General features: G+C 41.2%; 2 protein-coding genes across 5 annotated transcripts; one reads left to right on the forward strand and one right to left on the reverse strand.

Moving 5' to 3' along the window:
* LOC126368833 (protein abnormal spindle) lies at positions 1–9867 on the reverse strand. Its single transcript, XM_050012994.1, has 8 exons — positions 9728–9867; positions 9430–9627; positions 9132–9329; positions 2687–8461; positions 2399–2591; positions 1551–1732; positions 1060–1179; positions 1–976 (listed from the first exon to the last, which is right to left on the reverse strand). The coding sequence occupies exons 1-8, from the start codon at positions 9737–9739 to the stop codon at positions 674–676; spliced, it is 6981 nt and encodes a 2326-aa protein (XP_049868951.1). The 5' UTR covers positions 9740–9867; the 3' UTR covers positions 1–673.
* A 605-nt stretch (positions 9868–10472) lies between these two features.
* Positions 10473–23356, forward strand: LOC126368863 (E3 ubiquitin-protein ligase ZNF598). Of its 4 annotated transcripts, none has more exons than XM_050013058.1 (11): positions 10473–10571; positions 10662–10855; positions 11221–11472; positions 13526–13611; positions 14659–14897; positions 15550–15667; positions 16599–16789; positions 19248–19373; positions 19887–20074; positions 20362–20514; positions 21237–23356. In XM_050013058.1, the coding sequence occupies exons 2-11, from the start codon at positions 10685–10687 to the stop codon at positions 22227–22229; spliced, it is 2517 nt and encodes an 838-aa protein (XP_049869015.1). In that variant the 5' UTR covers positions 10473–10571; positions 10662–10684; the 3' UTR covers positions 22230–23356. The 4 variants fall into 4 exon arrangements, with proteins under 4 accessions (XP_049869015.1, XP_049869014.1, XP_049869017.1 ...); XM_050013057.1 differs by having other exon boundaries at positions 10511–10575; XM_050013060.1 differs by having other exon boundaries at positions 10511–10575; positions 16614–16789.
* The last annotated feature ends 45 nt before the right edge of the window (positions 23357–23401 follow it).

The raw sequence follows: 23401 nt of genomic DNA on the forward strand, positions 1-23401 counted from the left end.
TTTATCACGTTTAAACTGTTTAATTCCAACACAGTGTTATTATAATAAGTAACATATTGCAAAGCAGATTAACATAATTGTTATAAACTAGATGAAGAGTGCCTTGCAGTAGTCTCCATAATTAGAAATATCTTTATAACTAAGAAGTCTTATAAAACATTTAGCTTGAAACTAAACAGGACATAGGTGTGATAGAATCATTAGTTGTTGACAAACAGCTCCCATCCAATGCCGGCCCACAAGTGCATGAACAATATCACTGGCAAAATGATTAATAACAGCAGCAAATAGTTCACAAATTCATCCATGATATTTCGTAGGTTATTTTACCAGCGAGTAATTACTATTTATACATCTTGCGATAAATAAACGATAAACATGCTTAACCTAAAAGTTCTTAGTCATCTGTCAGTGTCATTGTCACATTACCATAGACAAAAAAAAAGTTCGCCGTCATACTTATTTTGGTTGGGCAACACTAGATCGATAATCAAATGGCACACAATTTGAATTTCATACATGATAAGAACCATAAAAAAATAATACAAACGTTAAACTAACAATAATATTAATAATAAAAAGATTATAATAATAATTAGTCAGTGCAAAAGTTAATCCCAAAGCAATATCGAAACAAAAATCCACAACCTAACATACAACATTAGTGTATGACTTATAAATTGTAAGTATGGAACAGGCAAGTGATGGCTTGATTTGCATCCTCAAAATATCGAGGTTTGTCAACCCGGGTGATTCCATAGTCAGGTTCAAGAGCGGGCATAATAAAGCTATCATTTTTGTTGGAGCATATACTGTAGTTCATAGATAGTCTTCCAGTTTGAGAGACTTTCGAGGTTTGTGGAGTATGGAATTTGTTCCTTGCATTATTGGCCATTCTCTTCGTGCGCTCTACGTTGCTTTTTATAGTCGCCAACATTTTCTGGTTTTCGGGAATATTCAGGAACTCAGTCAAGTCCTGGAAAAGTATTTAAATGTTAAACATCACTCAGAGATAGTATTTATGTTTTTACAATCACAGAGAGACATAAAAAGCTGTACCTCTCTAATGCCGTCGTATTTAGAGAAGAGCCACAGATAAGTGCACAAAATGCAGAACAATAGTGTTTCACTGTTGCTGAAACGCCACATGAACTTCAGTATTGGCGGGATACGTTCTCTCTGTAAATAACATAACCAGTTTAGTTTTACTTACATACAAAATATCCAAAGCCTGTACATTTCCTAATTGCAAACGATACTTTACTAGATTTGTGTAACTGGGCACATAATCGTTAATTAATTAACCATTAATTACCAAAGTCAATATTAACAAGTAACGGATTTACGTAGGGATATACTTTCGGGGTAGTTAGTTAAAGGGAAAACCTCCTGTCAGTCACTAAGTATAAAGAAGTTAACTAGAGATACATAGAAAAACTAAATACTTGTAAAGAAATAGCTTAAACTTATGTATGTACAAATGGCTTTCACTGCATTGCTTCCTTTTCTAAATTCAAATGTATAATTTGTTGTTAACTGCTGGAACTTACCGCGTATATTTTCGGTCCAGTAACTCTATAACGAGTCAAGTTGACAAGCAGAGACGCAGCGGACTTCAACACTTCTATACTGGAGATCGAGCGATTTGTCACGGACATGTAGATATAAACTCGACGAACTATTGACGACGCATTATTGTTGTACATCATTGGGAAAACTTCAGTCAGCAGCTCTGTAAATAACGACATTGATTATAGGCTGAAGAGCTATTCCAATTTCCATTTCATTATATTTTCTACTGGACTTGCACCAATGAGTTATTCATTTATCTTAAGTGCACTTTTCATTCATCATCATCATCATCAGCCCATTAACGTCCCCACTGCTGGGGCACGGGCCTTCCCTATGGATGGATAGGGAGAACGGGCCTTAAACCACCACGCGGGCCCAGTGCGGATTGGTGGTTATTAACGACTGCTAATGCAGCCGGGACCAACGGCTTAACGTGCCTTCCGAAGCACGGAGGAGCTCGAGATGAAAACTTTTTTTATTGTGGTCACCCATCCTATGACCGGCCTTTGCGAAAGTTGCTTAACTTCAACAATCGCAGACCGTGCGCGTTCACCGCTGCGCCACCGAGCTCCTCCGAGCGCACTTTTCATTAAACGCTGTAAACTATGAGCCTGGCATAACCACCATGAGTGGCTCAAGCCTCGAAAAAAAATAGTTTAAAAAGAAACGAACGCAGTTGGCTCGACCAGCATAGACTGCGATACGGCTCAACACCTACCATGTTGGTCTAACAGAGTGTGGGTACTTAGTTCACCTTACGATGGATGTATCTCTGACTACCCCAATTGGGATAAAGTCGTGAGCTGATAATATAATTTCAACTTACCTAAAGACCGGAATGCCCTTATGACAGTTTCGATGTCAGACATATTGCGCAGCACCTCCATCGCCTCCTCATTACGCTCCTTTAGAGACTCTTGCGTCGATTTCAGTGCTCCTTCTCGCCATCTTCTTCGGAGGTCCGCCACGCGTCGATCAGCGGTCACGCTTATGCGAACTTTGTGGCCACGGTAATGAGCCTAAAATACGATTGAATTTTCAGGTCAATTCAAATTTTAAAGTAAAAAAAATAAGCTAATGTATTTAAAATAGTCACTTAAAACTGTCTGCTCACCTGAATGACCGACGCCGCCCAATGACGCTTTTGTTCCTCTCTCGTCTTTTGAATGTCTGCCTTCTTGCACTGGACGTGTCGGCGAACCAAATATCCTCTTATTGCGGCTTGAAGTTTTACTATTACTCTTCTTTTTTGCAGATATTCGCAACGCAGCAGTCTCGTCACTAACTTCCCACGCCATACCTTTTGCAAATACAAAATTTTTTTTCGATAGTTCTGATACCATGTCTGTACAAGATATCTTCTGAAATTCTTCTGAATGCATATAGCGGCCGCTTCTCTGCGAATTTTCATTAAATCTCTTTGTTTTTTCAATCTATATGCAGCTTGTATTGTAGTTACGGCTGAACATATCCTCAAATAACGTTTTCTTTGAATGAAAGTTCTCACATGAGACTGTAATTTTATTACTGAAGTTCTTACGCGTATGTATTTTTGTCTCTCCTCAACACTAACCTTATATGAGCGGTAGAATCTTTGTATGGTTAAAATAGCATTTTTAGTAGCAATGTACCGCTTTTGCTGGATGTACCTTCGGAATACAGTTTGTACAATTATAGCGCTGGCTCTCAATTTCAAAAACTGATTGCGACATTCGTTGCGTTTTTGCAACGAGCGGAACCATGTCTGAATTTTCTTAGCAGCTTCATAGCGACGAATATCCCGAGCGAGCTTGTTGGCTCTAAATTGCCTTTGTACGTATAAAACACTATTTCTCAGTCTTGAATATTCGTAACGCGTTTTCCTACATTCCAAAACACATCTGAACCATGTTTGGATTGTAACAATCGCGACTTTAGTTCTTAAATATTCCTGCCGTTGTCTTTTACCATTTACGTAAGCTCTGTAAGCACTTTGGATAGTAACAGTAGCACTTAAGATTTTTTGGAACTTTGTCTTTTCCTTTATCATTAGAGCGCGGGCTCTGAATCTTCTTTGGATGTTGACTATCGCTATATGAGTGGTCAAATATACTTTTCTTTCTTTCCGCATAGCAAGCAACGCTCTGTATTTTTGCTGTAAGATTACAGCTGATTTCTTTAATGCGTAGTATTCCTCCCTTTGCCTTTTACCGGCTAAATACGCTCTGTAAATTCTTTGAATTAAAATACATGAATTTAAAGTCGTCATGTATTTGGATCGTTCTTCCTTCATAAGACGCTGTGCTCTGAATCTAGTTTGAATGGTTATAGCGGCTGACCGCGTCTTTAGATAAGATTGTCTCTGTGTTCGCATCGTGAGCAATGCCCTGTATCTTTCTTGGATTGTTACAACCGAACGCTTCAGCGTCAAAAACCATTTTCTTTCTGTTCTCATTGTGCAAATACTTCTATATCTTCTTTGAATAAGAATAGTAGTTTTTCTAAAAATGCAGTATTCTTTTCGAATCCTCTTACTTTCTCTATAGCGCCTGAAATACTTCTGGATGAGCTGAGCTGCTGATTTCATTTGCAGATACTGAGTCCTTTGATTTCGCATTTCCAGATATGATTTGTAGTATCTTTGGATTGCGACTGTCGAAGTTTTAAGTTGAATAAACTGGTTTCTAACCATTTTCATTTCAATGTAAGATCTGTAATAGTTTTGTATGCGTACTGTAGCTGTTTTGATTTTTAAGAATTCCTGTCTTTGTTTTCTGCTAATAATATAAGCTCTATAGATTCTCTGGATAGTTACACAAGCTTGTTTTGTTTGCTCGTATTCTCTTTTAACTTCTTTTCCTTTCTTACAACTTCTAATCCACCGTTGAATCGTGATAGCAGCTTGTTTTTGTGTGACGAAACGTTGTCTCTGTTGTCGACCCAGTACGTAAGCTCTGTATGCATTTTGAATAGTTGTGCAAGACGATTTCAGCTTTAGATATCTAGATCGTTCCTCCTTCATTAGCAATTGAGCTCTATAACGCTGTTGTATCGCGATCACAGCCGTACGCAATCTGTTATACGTTTCCTTGTTAAGTTTCATCAAAGTCTGAGCTTTATAACGTCTCTGAATGATAACAGCAGCATTCTTAACTCGCAAGAAATAATGCCTTTCTCGGCGAGTAGCTATAAGTCCCCTGTAATATGTCTGAATAGTTATCGCAGCATTACGCAATTTGTTGTAGTCATTTCTCTGTGCTTTCATCAATTGTTGTGCCCGGTATCGACGCTGAATCGAAATTGTCGATTTGCGTAAAGCGACATAACTTTGCTTTGCTTTTTTCATCGCGAGGTACGACCGTACATGCTTCTGTAACGTTATGGCAGCGTTTCTTATTTGAATGTAATACTCTTTCTGTTTTATCATAAGAACATGAGCTCTGATCCTTCTTTGTAACATTAGAATTAAATTCCTTCGCCTGATATATTCTTTCCGACTCCTAACTCCCCTATAATATGACTGTATCAAAACTACGCTCCGTTGTATTTGTTCATATTTCGTTACTTGAGTCCTCATACTTAAGAGAGCGATATAACGTTCTTCGACGTTCCTGACGGACTTCTTAAGTTGGCGGAACATTCTGCGTTCTTGTATCATTCTGTAATAGCTTTGAATTACAACAGCTGCATGCCTTTTTTTATTAAACTCTTGCATCGCCTGTTTCATCATTAACTTGCCTCTGTACAGTTTTTGAATAAACGTAACAGATTTGTTCAGCTGCATGTAATATTTTCTAAGAATGAAACAACGGATTATGCTTTGAATCAGTACAATCTTTTTGACTTTTGTTTGATATTGTTTCATACACAACCAGCGCCTGACATGACTCTGCAAAATTGTGGCTGACTTCTGTCGTAGTTCTTCCCTTTGGGCTTTTAATACTTCGAGAGTCATCTTTGCTTCCTTAATTTTCTTCACTGATATGTACCATTCTTCTATTTTCAAAACACTTCTCTTCATTTTTATAAAGCGGTTGCGATAAATCCACTTTCGAGTGTACTTCTGGAACACTACTGTAGCAGTAGTAACTTGCTGCATCTGCCATTCTACTAGGCGATTGTACTGAATCCTTCGCCACCAATATTGAATGATACTTGCAGCATTGTTCAGCCTCATACGATTCTTTTCTTCCTCTTTCCGCTTTTCCACAATAACTTCATATTTCTTTCTCCACCATATCTGTATAACGTTTGCTGCTTTCTCGAACAATGGGGCTCTGAGAACATGAATCAATTGCCAGAGAAGAGAAAGGGTTTTCTCTCTGTGACCGTCAGCTATATCTTGTGCACTTATGTCCCCAACTATTACGAAGTTGGCTTCCTTCAGTGCAGTCAGAGCAACTTGTACATTGTGAATCTTTTGCAACCGCGAAATAGGCGGTGTTCGCAGTTGATTCAGCAGCCCATTTTTCATCAAAATTATCTCCATGACTTTTGTGAGCCGCACGCCATCTCTAATATCCAAAGCAATGTTATGCACAGCATATTTGTATTCATCGAGATATGATTGTTTGTGGCTGACGACGTAACCTAAAGGTCGCAAATGCTTCGTGATGTCGCCGATGCCTGCAATCAATTCTCTCGTGAATCTGATAATAATTTCCCGGCTTTCCTTGCAGACTGCGTTTCTACAGAACAAACAAGGATCGTGTGATATTAGTTTCTTTTGTTTCGCTTGATCCAAAAAGAATACAAGCATGAAAAACTTTTTCAAGGTAAACTTCTTTATGGCTTCCATGTATGCCGGCAATAGCATGTTTGGAGCAGTAGATTTGGAATGTTTGTTTTTCAAATGAGGATTTTTGAACATCCTTTGAATAATGAAAACAGTAAGCCCTTCTATGTCACTGTTTGATTTGAGAGGCAGAACGAGGCCGTAAATAGCTTCCAAGCCAATGCGGAGCCACAAAGGATTGTATGACAACAATAATTCCATTATGGCCTTTTGCAATCCCACATCTAAATGTAGATTTCGATCAGTTCGAATAGCTATCAACTTCTTTTCTATCTGCAAATTTAGCTTTTGGAAGACCGTAGCGATTTCTGGGTTCATTAGTAATGCGCGTGCCGATCTGCGCAGACTGTCGAGCCTGTGACTGTTGTGGTAGTTGCTGCAAACTTGCTCCCTAGTTGGTGCTGCAGGGACTTCCTTATTTCTATTTTCGATCCAAGCCTTCCCAACATCTATCTTCTGCTCTACATTGCTGTCTAAATCAGCCGGCGGTGTTAGTATGTAGTTAAGCCACCTCTTAAACTCAGCTTCAAACTTGTGCACAGCTTCTTCATCATAGAAATAAGAGACGGAAAGAAATGGGTCCACTGTAGCTGATTGAGAGTAAACATTACCCACTTGATTGAGTGAAATGTTTTGATTAATACTTTTATTGTTATCAAAAGTAGTAGTCAATTTTCCACCCAAAGAGTCTTTGTTGCTCAGTTTTCCACCCAAAGATTCTTTGCCACTAATGCTAGATTTGGGTTTTAAAGACTTTCTTGGAGGAGCTGTTGGTATCTTCCAGAGTTCAGGCTCAGCTCGAACAGATTTTTTGGACCATGTTTGTTTGGTGCTTGTAGATAATGAGTTTCTATCTGGCACTTTATCAAATGTACGATTGAGTGGAAGTGAAAATGTCGACATTTGTTTATCAGTTTTATCCAGCACTTGGGTATCACAAAGATATGTGCTCTCTTCTGGTATTGACTGAAGAGGAGGAGTAATGGACCGCGGGGGCGATTTGGCGTCAAACCTCACATCTCTGTTCCAGACGTTAATATCCGATGGATTCAAATAGGTCTTTTCATAATGTTCTCTGTACTGCTGTGATTCTCGGAACAAAGCTTGTCTGCACATTTTAGGTTGCTCTTTCATGAAAAAATGGGGTGGTCTTGTCTCTCCATACATCAGGTTTACTTTGAAATCTAATGGAGTATTGGGCGAGTCTTTCGTGTATGTATCAGAGTTTAACTTAGCATTTGCATCATCAAAAATCTCTTGAGTTTCATTGTTCACTTTAGGGATTATCTTCCTCTCTGTAGAAAATCTTTGCGGAAAGAAGGATAAGTCGCTAATGCGGGACAACTCAGTATTCATAGAAAAATTGGGACTGTTCATCTCTTTAGGTGATGACGTATTGGGTATCTTTTTATTTTGGACAGTTGGAGTTTCAATGTATTGAATACCTGCTTGTTGATGGTTCACAGTGAGCCACTTGTTTGGGAGCTGAGCAGATGTTATGCAAATTATCGAATGGGTTTCATTTTCGTTGTTGGAAGTTTTTACATCTAAACTATCATCAAGTTCACTATCAGAATTCATACTGAGAATAATTTTTGGCCCTTTCTCCAATTTATCCCTTGTTTCATTAGTCTTGAGGGGTGTGAAAGTGAGATTATCAAATAACTCAGATGCAGACATATCATAGTTTAGCTTGTTAGATGGTTTCAAGACATTGTGTGGAGCCAGAGGAACTGCTACTTTATTATTGTATGGTTTCTCGTAAGTACTTTGGAGAATGTTATCAGTGTTAGTTTTTCTCATATTAGAAAATATTTCAGATGTATCAAAGTTGAAGTCTATGCTGGTTGGGGAATCAAATGGACACTTGTCAGGGTGTTGTGACTCCATGGAGTAATCATTGAAGGAAGGTATGTTTTCTTTGTTGGATGGTTTCAGAACATTGTACTGAGTGGAGTGTACTACAGTTTTCTTGACTTTAGTGGTGTTAAAAATGACTTCAGATTTCTTTTTGTAGATGGCCACTGGAGACCTTTTCCCACTTTTCTTTTTCATCTTACCTGGAGAGACTCTGAAACCTTTGGGCTGATTTGTTTTCCCTTTCCCTTTTACATTCTGTAACACGCAAAATACAAACTATTACAATTTGAAATACATACATACATACATAAACTCACGCCCGTAATCCCTAATGGGGTGGGCAGAGCCACAAGTAATCAAAGACAACTTGCAGCCACTGTTGATACGAATTCCAAAGATGGATATGATGAACCTTATGGTGATAAGGGATCAGCCTATCGCCCATAACATTAGTCCATCATGTTAGAGGACACAATCCCTCTGTCGGTTTTTACGACATGCCCGGGAAGAGAAGCAGCTGAACGTGTTCTATGTTTTTTATATGCTCCCAGAACAGCATAGAAGCAATTGAACAATTTGAAATAATTAAAAATAAACTCAGGTAGCCTAGTAGAAAAATATCTGATAAGAAAAATCAAGTTATATAATTTTTAATTTCTAATTTAATAAACTAAGTTAGTATACTGGCCACACAGCCATCATTTTATTTATTTTTTATTTGGGATAACAAACAGCTACTACATATTATAATGTTACAAATTGCAATAGCTTAATGCAAAATTTATCATAACATGCAACCAACTACATTATCCACAGCTTATGTATACAGTTTACATTTTTAGGATCTCTGGTTAAAAGAAAAAGTATTCTTATTGGGATTAGTCGTCTCTTTTATCTAATAATCATAAAAAATAGATTTGCATACCATAGCAGACTTGAGGACCACTATGACATCATATCTGCCTCGGTTCTCGTTGATAAAGCGGATGGTGTCACGCAGGGCAGTAGGCTGCATGGGTGACCAAGTCAATGTCAGATAGTAGCATGTCTCTGGCTCCAGTTCTAGCCATTCTCCCGGCAAGTGGATGATGAGGCCAGGTGGTAAAGCTTTGCCAAGAGTGATCTGTGAAAACAAGCAAATTAACGGTTTTTTTTAATCATAAAAACTTATTAGCAATCTTATTTCTATACAAAAGATGATGTAATTTTATGAATTAATGTACCTGTTGAACTTGTTTGGAAGGATTAAACACTTCCAAATTTCTTTCACAAGTTGATCCGATGAGTACATTTTCAAAAACAACTTGAGGTGGCCTAGAAAATGGAGCTAACACCAGACGTGGGCATTCTTCTTTAGGCGAAATTTTCTGCACTACTTCTGTATGACGAGCCCTTCGAATGTGCTCCGGAGTATTTTCGATCTGAACGGATAGAAACAACAATGTTAATGCTGCATTAACAAAAAACAAAATAACAGACAGTCGTAATATTGTTAGATTAGATTATTTATATAATACTCACCTCGAAGTACATGATTGCAACATGGATATATGAGCACAATCACAACTCTTAATATTTTCACGCACTGAAAACTCTCACATTATCAACTGTAAACATAGTTTTTCTTTGTAAAACGCACTTGTCTTGAAATTCAAAATTTCAAACTGTAAACCGTCGTCAGATTTGAAACTGATTTTGACACAAAATTATTGTTTATGAAGATTGTTAAGGAGCCTAACGAAACCAGACTCAAGATAAAGGACAATGAATGAAACGAACTCCATAAATAGAATAACTCTATGGTTGCTTGTCTATGAATGTTAGAGATGAGCTCAGACAAAGAGCTCAGATGAGTGAGAGATAGAGAAACCAAAAATAAAAAATCTTTTGGGATACGGTTTATTCAAATTTTATTTTATGATATGAGAGAAGGTGAACGTCGTGTCTTATAAGGAAGTAAAGGAATTGGCCTTTGATAGACAAGAATGGAGAATGTTACACCAACAAGAACGTGACTCTTAAATTAGTCATGATCATGATCCATGCCAATAAATCATATTTTTCCATTTGTTGATAAACAATTATTTTTTTCTATATTTTTGTTAAATGTACCTTGCGTGTGTTTACAATCTAGACTAATTATCTGATAATTATAATGATTCAAATATAAATAGTTATACGAGTCAATACATTTGATTAAAAAAAACATAAAAGAACATTTTATGAAATATTTAAATACAGTAACTGCTACGGTAGCCGAGTAGCGGTACGTGTTACTCGATAATAAGTACTGTGTGTGGCACTCTATTTACATCTGTCATTTTCAGCGCTGAGAAATTCTCGTTCGTCCTTCCTTTTCTCTTACGTAGGTATAAAACGGTATTTATTTCTAAATTATACCATAATTAGACGATGTAGGTATTGAGGGAGAATATCCAGGTGCTCTTGCTTTCAGATCCCCGTGTCTAGTTGGTAGCCATGGCCGAGTCCCAGTCGAATGATAACAATACTTGCGTGGTGTGTTTCAAGAATGTCGTGTATTACTCGGTCGGGGAATGTGACCATCCCGTATGTTTCGAGTGTTCGACTCGTATGCGAGTGCTCTGTCTCCAGAATGAGTGCCCGATATGTCGACAGGCTCTTTCACGGGTAAGTTTTTAGTCACCGTAAACATCTGATTACATTTATTCCCTTCGGTACCTACCTAACCATTTCATGTTCTGATATAGGTATACTAGGGTTAAAACATGTTTACAATTTATTATGCAATGTTTCAGTTCAAGATTATTGTTGACTTATATAGTATAAGTTCACAGTTTTACTCACGGTTGTGGAGGTGGTATATATTTTTTTATATTAAAAGAAATTAAAAATTTTAATAATATGTTTCATTTTTTCTCAATAAAACTATTTACAATTTAAGCTGTTTGATAATTATGCTTAACAGGGAAAAATATATTTTTTATGTCACAATGTTTTTAGGTGTTATAAATAACCATGTTAATCATCCACAGGTTGTGTTTACGGACACTGTATACCCGTACAAAGAGCTACGTAGCAGGATATTTACGGACCGCTTCTTTGAGAGGCAGTTCAAGATTGGATTCTGCAGTGAGGAGATAAAGCGGGCATACGAGCAGTTGCTAGAGAACCGTTGTAAACTCTGTGATAATTTGGCACCCTTCCGAACGTTCAGCATGCTGAGTGACCACATGCGGAAAGTCCATGAACGATACTTCTGTGATCTCTGTGTTAAACATTTGAAGGTAAGTTATACTCAACAACTATTCTCCATTTTAGTTTAGGATATAACTCAAGGGCATTGTTTGTTTGTTAACTCTTTATCTACAAACGAAATCTACATATAATTCATCCTCAATAATAATAATAATAATTCATCCTTACATAAAGCATCGGCAAGCTTATCCCTAGTTGGGATTTCTTCCAGCTAACCTTGGACTAGCTGAAAGAAACTCAGTAGCATTAATTAAAGATAAAGCAGTTAATAAATAGTTATTAATATTTCCAATGTTTACATCTCAATTACTCAATTATGCAATGCTACAACAACATACAAATTAGTTTTATTACTGAAGCATAATAAGTGTAACTCATTCTTAGTTTATGAGTTAAACATTTTTTCATTGTTGGCAGGGGATTCCCTGTACAATAAACAATGGCATTCTGCCTTTAGGACATTACATTGTTCTCCTACTTATCAAATTTCTTTCTGTGTGCTTGCCTACTGGTTTTGATTGCATAATCTATTTTAAATAAAAATATAAAACAAGGCAATTATTGTGTGTGTTGACACAATAAAAAAGCAATTGTAATAAATCAATGGACTAAATACTTTATTGGGTCATTATAAACCATTAATTTTCACTTAACCTTTAAGCGGGCGCGCGTAGTCGAATCGACCGCGCTTTGTACATTTTCGTTCATATTATTATTATTCCCTATTACATTTATTTGTCACTTTTAGTAGCCTGTCGCTATGTCATTGGGAGTAAAACAAAGAATAAACCGTGGCTCGGGGCGCTCCCACCATTCCACAGATCGCAATTGTTTTAGTTCCGGTGCGGTGGAAATCCAAGCACTTTTCGGATTATTATAACATAACATAACATAACATAACAAATACTTTATTGCACAAACAGGAAAAAACAAAATACAAAACAAAAGAGAAATAGAATTAGTACAATAGGCGGCCTATTATACATATAAGACATCACACGCCAATTTTAAGTAGGCTACAAATTTATTTTTTCATAATTTTAATTACTTTTTTTGACAAATTATACTTTAAGTACAATGATAATTTATATGTAAGTACAAATAAATAAATAATTATTGAATAATTAGTGCTTTATTTCCTTTATACATCCCAAACGTCTTTTCGGTTACGCGCGCCCGCTCCCGTTACAAAAGACCACGCGCCCCCTTGAAGGTTAATTATATAATTTTGTTTAAAACAATACTAATTTGGGGTTTAAAAAAGAGAAAGAGATATATCACTTTACAGGGTTGTGGCTTTTTTGAGTTCTCTACTCAGAATGGTTTTACTAAAGATTGTTACCAAAACTAGCCTTCGCGGCACGACAACCGCGCCATGCGCGTCGCGAATTATATCGACGGCTTTCACCAATAGCCGCACGACATCTATCCACGTAGATAGCATTCGCTGCGTCTATTGGTCAAGAGCCTCGATATAATGGCGGGGTCTGCACTGCAACCCGCCATGAATTATATCGAGGGCTTCGACCAATAGACGCAGCGAATGCTACAGTAGATACACGTCGTACGGTTATTGGTCGACGCCCAAACGTGCAGCGCGGTGGCCGTACTGCGAGAGGGCTAGTTACCAAAAAACAACGAGAAAATAAATTATTTTCCATTCCGAGAATAGGGTAGTTTCCAACTAGTTAAATCAGCTTTCTACTAAACGTTACAACACGAAATACGTGACCATTACGTTCCGATACGTCGTCGTTATGTTCGTCTGTTCAACTTATAATTTGTGAAGTTTGACAGTTATACACGAAATTACTATGAAATTTGTATGAAAAAGCAACCTGTGACCTCATAAAGAAACGTGACAAAATGTCGCACTTACTACATTTTTCTTTATTAAAGTTCAAAAAAAAGTTATTAAAAAAAATGAAACGTTTTTTGTTACCCTTAAATTTGTCTTTATTTAGTAATCAGAATTTCATATATTGGAACTAGGAAACTACCCAATTGTCAATCTTATACATGGATATTTTAGTTTGAAAATGGTTTTCATATCCATTCCAAATACTCGTATTATATTTACAGATTTTTACCAATGAGAGGAAGTGCTATACGAGACAAGAGCTGGCTCACCATCGACGGAAAGGAGACCTCGATGATACTTCTCACAGGTAATTTGTGAAATGTTGTAATTTTCTTAAGCATCACTCTGTAGCAAAACTTTAAGATTTTAGAATTTCATAATAAAAAATGGAGAAAAGGCCCTTGCGATAATGTTAATAAAATCTACTTATGTCTGGTTACATACCTGTCACTTATATAATGTATAGGTGGTTGACCTACTGATTTCTTGAACCGTTACATTTTTATCGCGCATACAGAGCACGTGTCTTTGCACACTCTACTATTTACTACATGTTTTATCTTCACGTAATGTGAGTGTGTTAGCTTAGTCAAGGAGAGTCAGGGCAAATCAGTTTTGACGAGGCAATCCACCTCACAACCCACACGATAGAAGAAGAACCCCATTGATACCTAACTACCGTAAATTGAACGTGAGCGTTCAAAAAGTGGGATGAAAAGTTAGAGCAGAAATAGCGATCCATGCTCTGACAGCCCGTAGTATGCCATTAAGCGACGAACTGGCAGCATGTGGGTTTGTATAACACGACCGCGTTACGAATCACCACGCGCTATAGATGCTAAGACGACAACCGTACCGACGTAATTTATGACGATTATATTGAATCTATATACCGCTGTATATGAATGTATAGTTAAGTTAGCATGAAGTTTTCATCGTATTTTTGTATGCCGCACTCTATCTGTGGTCATTACATAATCATAACATAACATAAACGCTTATACACGTTCCACTGCTGGGCACAGGCCTTCCCCCAATCACCAGAGAAGTATGGAGCAAATTCCACCACGCTGCTCCACTGTAGGTTGGTGCAGGTGTTTTTACGGCTAATAGCCGGGACCAACGGCTTAACGTGCTCTGCACGCACGGAATCACCTTACTTTTTCGGATAATCAGATGATTCAAGCCTGCAATTTCTTTACCATATAAAGGACAGTTTTACAAAGCGATTTCGACAATGTCATCGGGAATCGAACTCGGACCTCCAGATCGTGTGCCTAACGCTCTAACCACTAGACAACAGAGGCTGCTGAGCATATTTATGCCTCAATTAATGACTTTAATAACTTTTCAGAGGCCATCCCCTCTGCGAGTTCTGTGAGGAGCGTTTCATGGATGCGGACGAGCTATACCGCCACCTTCGCAAAGAGCACTTATACTGCCACCTGTGCGACGCTGACGGCCGCAACCTCTACTACGCGACCCACGCTGCTCTTGCGCACCACTTTCGCACTGATCATTATCTGTGTGAGGAAGGGGACTGTGCTGGGAATCATCTCACTGCCGTGTTCAGGACTGAAATCGATCTCAAAGGTATGGACACATTTATGGGTCAACAGTGGCCTCGATTCCTGCAGACACCTCCTAATTTTACTTTAAGTTATACCTGTCATTTTCTTATCCGCCGAAAAGGAAAGGGACGGATGATTGACAACTGTTAATTTTACCATGAACGAGTGAATGAATGAAAACCCTAGGCGAATAAAATAGGCATCTCGCTGGTATGCAACCCGTTAGAGGTGTGCTGTCAACTTAATTCTGTCGGGTTATTGGCCAATGTAAAATTTTGAGAGGGTTGTTTAAATTTCTGCCTAAAATTGATGTGTGTTTCGTAAATTTTACGCCTGTCGATTACCAGTCCCTTTCCTGTTCGGTGGATAAGAAAATGACAGGTATAACTTAAAATTAGACGGTGTGTCTAGAATCACTTTTTATCTCGAACGTTACTGCAGGTTGACAATTACTGCTTCTTTTTCAAATGGACTGTAGAGGCATACCGTATCAATGCATCATCATCATCAGCCGTACGACGCCCACTGCTGGGCATAGGCCTCCCCCAAGGATCTCCACGACGATCGGTGTAGAGGGCCTCCCACTGAGCGTGGTCCGACGCGTGGTCGCCATTCTAGAACCTTTCCGCCCCAGCATTAGCGTATCAATGCATATAAAACGTAATTGATTGCAGCACATAAGGCGACGGTGCACGGGCGCGGCATGACGCGCGGCGCGGCGCGGCAGGCGCGGACTTTAGAACTACAATTCAACATTACCCCGCATCCCGTCGTGCAGAGGTCGGCGCCACGGTACGTTTTACTTATTTAATCTTTTTAAAGAGGGAGGCATCTTTATTCCATCTACCTTAGGCTCCGACCTTCTGAATTTTCAAGAAAACACTGTAATTGGGTGACTTTATCGACTATTTATAAATTTCCATCGTAATTCTATCCACAACCAACGTCTCCTAGAAAAGTCGGGGAACCAATCCAACCCCGTTCTTCATTTGTTTTTCTCGCCGCGTAATTCTCACTTCCGTTCCCGCCTTTTCTGTTTACTTACTTTTTAAATTAATATACGCTTGGCGCGAAAGCAAGCGTACTTAGCGTGACGTTTCTCCTACACTACAACACTTAGTACCTACTTACTACTTACTAGCGCCCCGCTAGCCTGCCGTGTCTAACTCACCTCAATGAATATAGCTTGATTACATTGTTATAGCAGAGAAAATGTAGGTCGTACTGGTAAATGCGTATATTTCGTAGCGACAGTTTTTGTTGCTAAGACAAAAAAGTACATACACAAGTCAATATAAAAACATTGGTGTTCTTATTGTAGATTACAACAAAGAGTTTTAACAGATTAAAACCTTTAGTTTTATATGAACCAACTCCCAAAACATCTATTTCCCTTATCGTCCACATCCTATAACATCAATTTCCCAATACTAGTCCACTTTTCGATTTCTTTTATTTGCGTATAACCCATTGCTGGATAAAAATATAGTATTCAGCCTAGTGCAAAAGAGACGTCACGACGTGTCCAGTTCTGATGGCTGTAATTTTGTAGAATAAAAGCTATATAAAGCTAAAGGCACGGAACGGAAGGAACGGCAGGCGATTGGGGCAACCACCGTTCTACACGCCCTATCTATGGAGTAATGAAAATGGTGGCGATTACTCCACCGACAAGAGCGCAGCTCTTAAATAGAGAGAGAGAGAAAGCTAAAGACAGTAATAGAGCGTGTCCCCGCAGCGACCGCGACAATCGTGACCGCGAGCGCGAGCGCGACCGCGAGTGCCACGAGCCCAGCAGCCCGCCGCCCGCGGCCGCGCGCATCGACACGCGCTCCGACGAGCAGTTCCCGCGCCTGTCCGCCGCGCCGCCCGCGCATGCGCTGCTCATGCCGGCGCCCAGCCGCGCCTACAAAGGTACTTACACACACAATAATAGTACATTCCGCCCCGCACCGATGCGACCCCACCCCTGATTTTAGTAGCCAAACGTACACGCACAGTTGTGAGAGTACGACACTTCATCTATGTAGTAGGTATCTGTACAGGAATGATACGGAGTATCTGAGATATTTCTACACTAACTTTATAACCGGTATGACCGTCATCGTGTCAAATACGTCGGTATGAACTGACGAAGTAGTCCATAAGGTTTAATTTCCACCGAAGCAGAGCGAACCGGAGACGTGCGGAATAGACTAAATACAAGTCACAACGCAATATATAAATATCCTTTCTTATTTCACAACAAAACAATGTAGCGTCTTCTCTGTCGCTCTCCCGAGAACGAGACAGAAGACACTACCATTGTTTTCTTCCACGTGGTAATTAAAGAAAAGCTTCAATTGTTTTCCAATAATTTGAGGTTGATAAATGAAAAAGCATACGTCATTTTGAAGATTTATGGTTTTCGACATCAATTGGTCAATACCTGCTCTAGAAATGTTCACGTCTCCGCTCCGCTTCAGTGAGCGGAGCGGATACCTGCTCTGGAGATGTACACGTCTCCGCTCCGATTCAGTGAGCGGAGCGAGACAGCGCACCGGACTAATGGAAAAACTTTAACCAATATTGCACAAACATAATAGGTTAATATTTTTCCGGCAGCCAAACGGCCTAAACACTGCCATTAGTTTTGTAGTTGTCATTCATAATGGCCCCGATTCCTGCAGACACCGCCTAATTTTATTTTAAGTTATATCCGTCATTTTCATATCCGTCGAAAAGGAAAGGGACGGATGATTCACAGCCTTCACAGCTCTTAATTTTAGGAAGAATGAGTAAATGAATGAATAACCCGGGCGAATCAAAAGGTACGTCGCTGGTATGCAATCCGTTTGACGTGCTGTCTAGTTAACTGTGTCGGGTTATTGACGGATGTAAAATTTTTAGACGGTTGGTTTAGATTTGTGCTTAAAATTGACGTGTGTTCCATAAATTTTATGCTTGTCGATTACCCGTCCCTTTCCTTTTCGGCGGATTAGATAATGACAGATATAACTTTAAATAAAATTAGATGGTATTTACAGGAATTAGCACCAATGTTTACATTATTCTGCACAAGTACATATTTGTTGATCATATCAACATTTTGCTACATCACATCCACCAATATACGGTTAGACAGTTTGGGTATATTTGCGTTTTCAAATAACGCGAATACCACTATAACTGAGGAGCTCGGTAGCGCAGCGGTTAACGCGCTCGGTCTGCGATTGTTGAAGTTAAGCAACTTTCGCAAAGGCTGGTCATAGGATGGGTGACCACAAAAAAAAAGTTTTCATCTCGAGCTCCTCCGTGCTTCGGAAGGCACGTTAAGCCGTTGGTCCCGGCTGCATTAGCAGTCGTTAATAACCACCAATCCGCACTGTGCCCGCGTGGTGGTTTAAGGCCCGATCTCCCTATCCATCCATAGGGAAGGCCCGTGCCCCAGCAGTGGGGACGTTAATGGGCTGGTGATGTTGATGATCGGTATAACTAATACAATTATCATCTTCACGCTTGTCCGATGTGCAGTAGACAAAGAGGACCGATCAGGACCAGGTACTATTAACATTGTCTTTCATGCATGTCTATGTTATTCATGCTTTTCTTAATATAATAATACATAAGGACTTTTGGCATGCATGCATATCGATTTTTATTGTTTGACATTAAGGCCCTCCGTGATCTAGTGGTTGAGCGTTGAGCTCACAATCCGGAGGTCCCGGGTTCGATTCCCGGTGGGGACATATCACAAAAATTACTTTGTGGTCCCTAGTTTGGTTAGGACATTACTGACTGATCACCAGATTGTCCGAAAGTAAAATGATCCGTGCTTCGGAAGGCACGTTAAGCCGTTGGTCCCGGTTACTACTTACTGATGTAAGTACGTAGTCGTTACATGACTGATGTCAAGGGTCTTTGGCGGCTCAATAGTAACCCTGACACCAGGGTTTAAGAGGTAGGTGATCCACCTCACAACCCACACGATAGAAGAAGAAGGCCTTGATTCCTGCGGACACCGCTTCATTTTATTATTTGGAAATTCTTTCCTTAAAGTCCGTATTCATAGGCTCCGCTTACCTAATCTAAAGATTTGACAGATACGGTTTTTTACAGAAGCAACTGCCTGTCTGACCTTCCAAACCAGTTTAGGTCACAAACCTCCGAAATGCATTTCTCGGGAATGTGGATTTCCTCACGATGTTTTCCTTCACCGCTGAGCACGTGATAGTCATATATGATTCAAATTTGAATTCGAAAACAAATTCTGAAAATCATTGGTTTAGGCCTGTGCTGGATTCGAACCTGCGACCTCAAAATGAGAGTCAAGCGTTGTACCAACTGGGCTTCCACGGCTCACAGATAACAGTCAGTACATAACATTGTGCAGGCGTGGATGGGCTGGCGCGTACGGACAAGAACTTCCCGACGCTGGGTGGAGCCCCGGGGCCTTCGCGGCCCGCCGCGCCCGCGCCCCGTCCCGCTGCGCCGGTCGCCGCCACCATACTGCGCAACTGTAAGTTACCTAAATATAAGTTACGGCCTCCGTGGTCCAGTGGTTGAGCGTTGGGCTCACGATTCGGTTCGAATCCCGGTGGGGACATATCACAAAAATCACTTTGTGATCCCTAGTTCGGTTAGGACATTACAGGCTGATCACCTGATTGTCCAAAAAGTAAGATGATCCATGCTTTGGAAGGCACGTTAAGCCGTTGGTCCCGGTTACTACTTATGATGTGAGTAAGTAATCGTTACATGAGCCATGTCAGGGGCCTTTGGCGGCTCAATAGTAACCCTGACACCATGGTTGATGAGGTTGGTACTCCACCTCACAACCCACACGATAGAAGAAGTTACCTAATACTATTGGTTTCTTTAACGGCCTCTGTGCTGAATGTATTGTGTTATGACCATAGGGGGGGCTGAATGTATTGTGCCATGTCATGGGTGGCCACTGAAATTTTATCTTATTTTCTATGGAGGTTTTCTTATGCTTCATGTATTTTATATTTTCCTCGCGGCCACCCAGCAAAGCCGAGCGTGTCGATCCAGCTGCACAGCCAGCCGGCGAGCGCCAGCAGCTTCCGCCTGACGCAGACCAGCGGCCACCGCCCTGCGCCGCGCCGCGCCAACCTCGACGACGACGACTTCCCCTCACTCGGCGTCGCCAAGGACGACCATCCCAGCATCGGCGCTGGCACTGTGCAACCCTCTAAGGTCATCATCTCCCTACTGTTATCCCGTTTTTCACTGGGCTCACTTAGCTAATCTGAACATTTGACAGGTTTGGTTAAGTATCATGAGTTAACGAATCCTTTTTTGAATGATATCAATAACACCCCTATCCATTTTTTGCATTGGCAACTTTTATGTACAAAATCCCAAGATTTTAAACTACCTTTTGCTCGGTGTGGGTTCTCGGTTCATCTTGTGATGAATGTGCGTCTGACTACCCTAATAGAGATATAGTCGTGAGCTTTTCTTATGTTACCATTCGTTTTTAGGTTGCGGTGATAAATAGCCAAGAGATGCAGGCGTTGAAGAGCAACAATACCAACTCGCAGCCGAAGAAACAGCAGCTGAGCTCGGAGGCGTTTCCGGCGCTGTCGGCGGCGACCACGCCCGCCGCGCCGCCGCAGTGGATCACCGTGTCCAAGGTGGAACATGCCATACGACTAAAGCCTCTTACAGCCTTTCCACACAATAGCACACCCCGGACACTTCATACGAAAAAAAACCCTTTTTACACAGACACTACACATTGACGTTATCGTACACGCGCATCTGTGTGTGTGACGTCCGACGCCCAAGACAAAGCGCGGTGAGGTAAACCTATCTAGCTTAGCTTAGCCGCTGGTGGGGAGCGGAGAGTTGCCGTTCTATACGTATTCCTTATTCTATGACAATAGTTCAACAATGTGAGTTTGGATTTTAAAAGAACATTCGGTTTTACGTCTTTAAAGTGACAAGGATCTCTAGTCACTTGAGCAAAATCGGAACTAACGCTGTCTTCCTAGAAAACGGCATTTTATGACAGTTGTTCGTTAGGCAATAAGCTCGCCGCCTGTTACATGGGAACAAGAACATAGCTGGCGAGGAGTTGGTGTATATATCATACAGCTCCGTTTACCCCTTCGGGGACACAGGCGTGATGCCTTGTTGTCTTTTTACTCAAGAATAACGTAATCAATAATGGTGCTCAAATGATCGCACTTATTGTAACTTATTTAGAATACGTCAAAAAGAAAAAATAGATTGTTTTTGATTATTTTAGGCTGGCATCCATTTCTAGATTAGCATTTTATAATACCTATATCTTTTACCCAATATAAAGTTCATTTTTATCAAGTTATTGCAAATATATTCATTTCATTTCAAGGACAAGGCGAAGACCAAACCTGCAAAGGCCGAGCCTCCTCCGAAGCCCCGCGAGCCCGCCTTCAACCCCGCAGCCGACTTCCCCACGCTGCCTAACAACAATAAATCCAAGAAGAAGACTCCCCAACCACAACCGCAGCCACAGCCACCGCCCGCTTCTATACAGACCATACAGACTGAGACCAAACTGAGTAAAAAAGAAAAGAAAAAACAGAACAACGTCAAGAAAGAAAATTCCGAGCCGGCGACGCCCACCTACGTCAACGGCTTTACCGACAAGTTCACTAAAAACCAGATGAAGGAGGCGTATAACGTGGCCGTGAGCGACGCGCCGGCGGTCGAGATCGACAGGAAGATCAAAACCGTCGACGAGAACTCCCTCAACGCGGATAACAATAAGAAGCGGAACGGGGGTAACGGGGACTTCGCTTTGAAGGCGAAAGATTATCCTCCGCTCAGTTCGAAGAGTGCAAACGCGATGCCGGCGCCGGCGACCGGCAAGAAAGCCTGCCAAGAGAGGAAGCCAGTCGGCAACGCGCCGCCCGGGTTCAGCGGCGTGCTGCGGCCGCCGCCGTGCGATGGCATGACGTTCACCAACTCGTCGGGGCAGACGTTCCCGGCGCCGCCGCACGCCTACATCCCGCCGCCGGCCTTCGAGGCGCGCAACCGGGCGCTCGTCAACAAGTTCGCGGCCGCGCTCGGCGGGGCCGCCGCCGTCGAGGACTTCAAGGTCGCGTCGCGGGCTTTTAGAGACAATATCATCGGCGCCGAGGAGTTCTACCAGCACTGTAAGAGCGCGATGGGGGCTCAGTTGGACGGCGTGTTCCCGGAGCTAGTGGCGCTGCTGCCGGATATAGGCAAGCAGCAGGAGCTCGTGGTGGGCCGGGATCTGGGCGATAAGCTCGACGTGTGCGGCACGTGCGGCCAGCTGACGGCGGCGGCGGACCGCGTGGCACACGACACGGCGCACTGGCCGCCGCTGGCACCGCCCTAGCGCGGGTGTGGCACCAGCGGCCAGCTGGCACCGCCCTAGCGCGGGTGTGGCACCAGCGGCCAGCTGGCACCGCCCTAGCGCGGGTGTGGCACCAGCGGCCAGCTGGCACCGCCCTAGCGCGGGTGTGGCACCAGCGGCCAGCTGGCACCGCCCTAGCGCGGGTGTGGCACCAGCGGCCAGCTGGCACCGCCCTAGCGCGGGTGTGGCACCAGCGGCCAGCCGGCGCCGCCCTAGCGGGGGTATGGCACCAGCGACTAGCTGGCACCGCCCTAGCGCGGCTGCCACGCACCACCGTCCCTACACCTACCGCAGGCACGTGGGATACTGTCCACGTATCGCGTGTTCGTATTGATAACGAATTTTTTTTATATCTAGACTATAATATCGCACTCTTAGAAGAATAGTGACGTACTTGAAAATGTAATCTTCCTGCTTTTTGATTTAGGTCACTATCCGTCTATAAAAGGACAATTGTATAATAGCGCCGGTAGAGGAACGCCTACTAATATATTGCACGTACATTGCGGAATGTCTAGCGAGTTAGCCGTGATTCCTATGATACATTATACAGGGAAATAGAATGAACAGTGTTTGGGGTGTCATATAAGCAGATTTGGCTTTGACTGGAATGTATCGGGTAAATTATGTCTAGTGTTAATCGTGTATTGGGTGTCCTCCTGGGGGGGTTAAAAAGGGAACATCGAAGCAATTCATCTAAAAAGCAATATCGCAATTTCACATTTGTTTCGATGTGGCCTTTTTAACCCCCTTGATCGCTAGTAGCTTTATATTTCTCGGCTTTATTCTGTATACTGCCCGAGGAATATTCACCGAGATAATAATTTACACTTTAATACTAAGAATTTTAGTCTCGGAAGTGATAAGGTGTACATATTTGACTAAGTCCTTATTGCTTCTTCAACAATAACCTGTTTAGGCGATATACCTTTTGTTTATTACGAAGTAATACTTCTGGCCGACGGTAAATATTTGAGTGTCTGACATACAACTTGTTATGCTAAATTTGATAACAGTACCGCAACTATTAAGTTTCATGTGATTATTATGTAAAATGTAAGTGTTACACGAATGTTACACAATGTAAAATATATTGTTTCAAAGTTTAACTATTATATTTTTGTACTTTCAAACTGAACAACTACTTTAATTTA

The sequence above is a fragment of the Pectinophora gossypiella genome, chromosome 8 (genome assembly GCF_024362695.1).
Source record: "Pectinophora gossypiella chromosome 8, ilPecGoss1.1, whole genome shotgun sequence".
In the NCBI taxonomy this organism is placed as follows: domain Eukaryota; kingdom Metazoa; phylum Arthropoda; class Insecta; order Lepidoptera; family Gelechiidae; genus Pectinophora; species Pectinophora gossypiella.

Coding starts and splice junctions, on each gene's coding strand:
- LOC126368833 (XM_050012994.1), bottom strand. Junction 8,462..9,131: donor TGGTCCTCAAGTCTGCTATG/GTATGCAAATCT, acceptor TGCGTGTTACAG/AATGTAAAAGGGAAAGGGAA. Junction 1,180..1,550: donor CTGGACCGAAAATATACGCG/GTAAGTTCCAGC, acceptor TGTTATTTACAG/AGAGAACGTATCCCGCCAAT.
- LOC126368863 (XM_050013058.1), top strand. CDS start 10,685: ATGGCCGAGTCCCAGTCGAATGATAACAATACTTGCGTGGTGTGTTTC. Junction 11,473..13,525: donor TCTGTGTTAAACATTTGAAG/GTAAGTTATACT, acceptor TTATATTTACAG/ATTTTTACCAATGAGAGGAA. Junction 16,790..19,247: donor GCCCAGCCGCGCCTACAAAG/GTACTTACACAC, acceptor AACATTGTGCAG/GCGTGGATGGGCTGGCGCGT.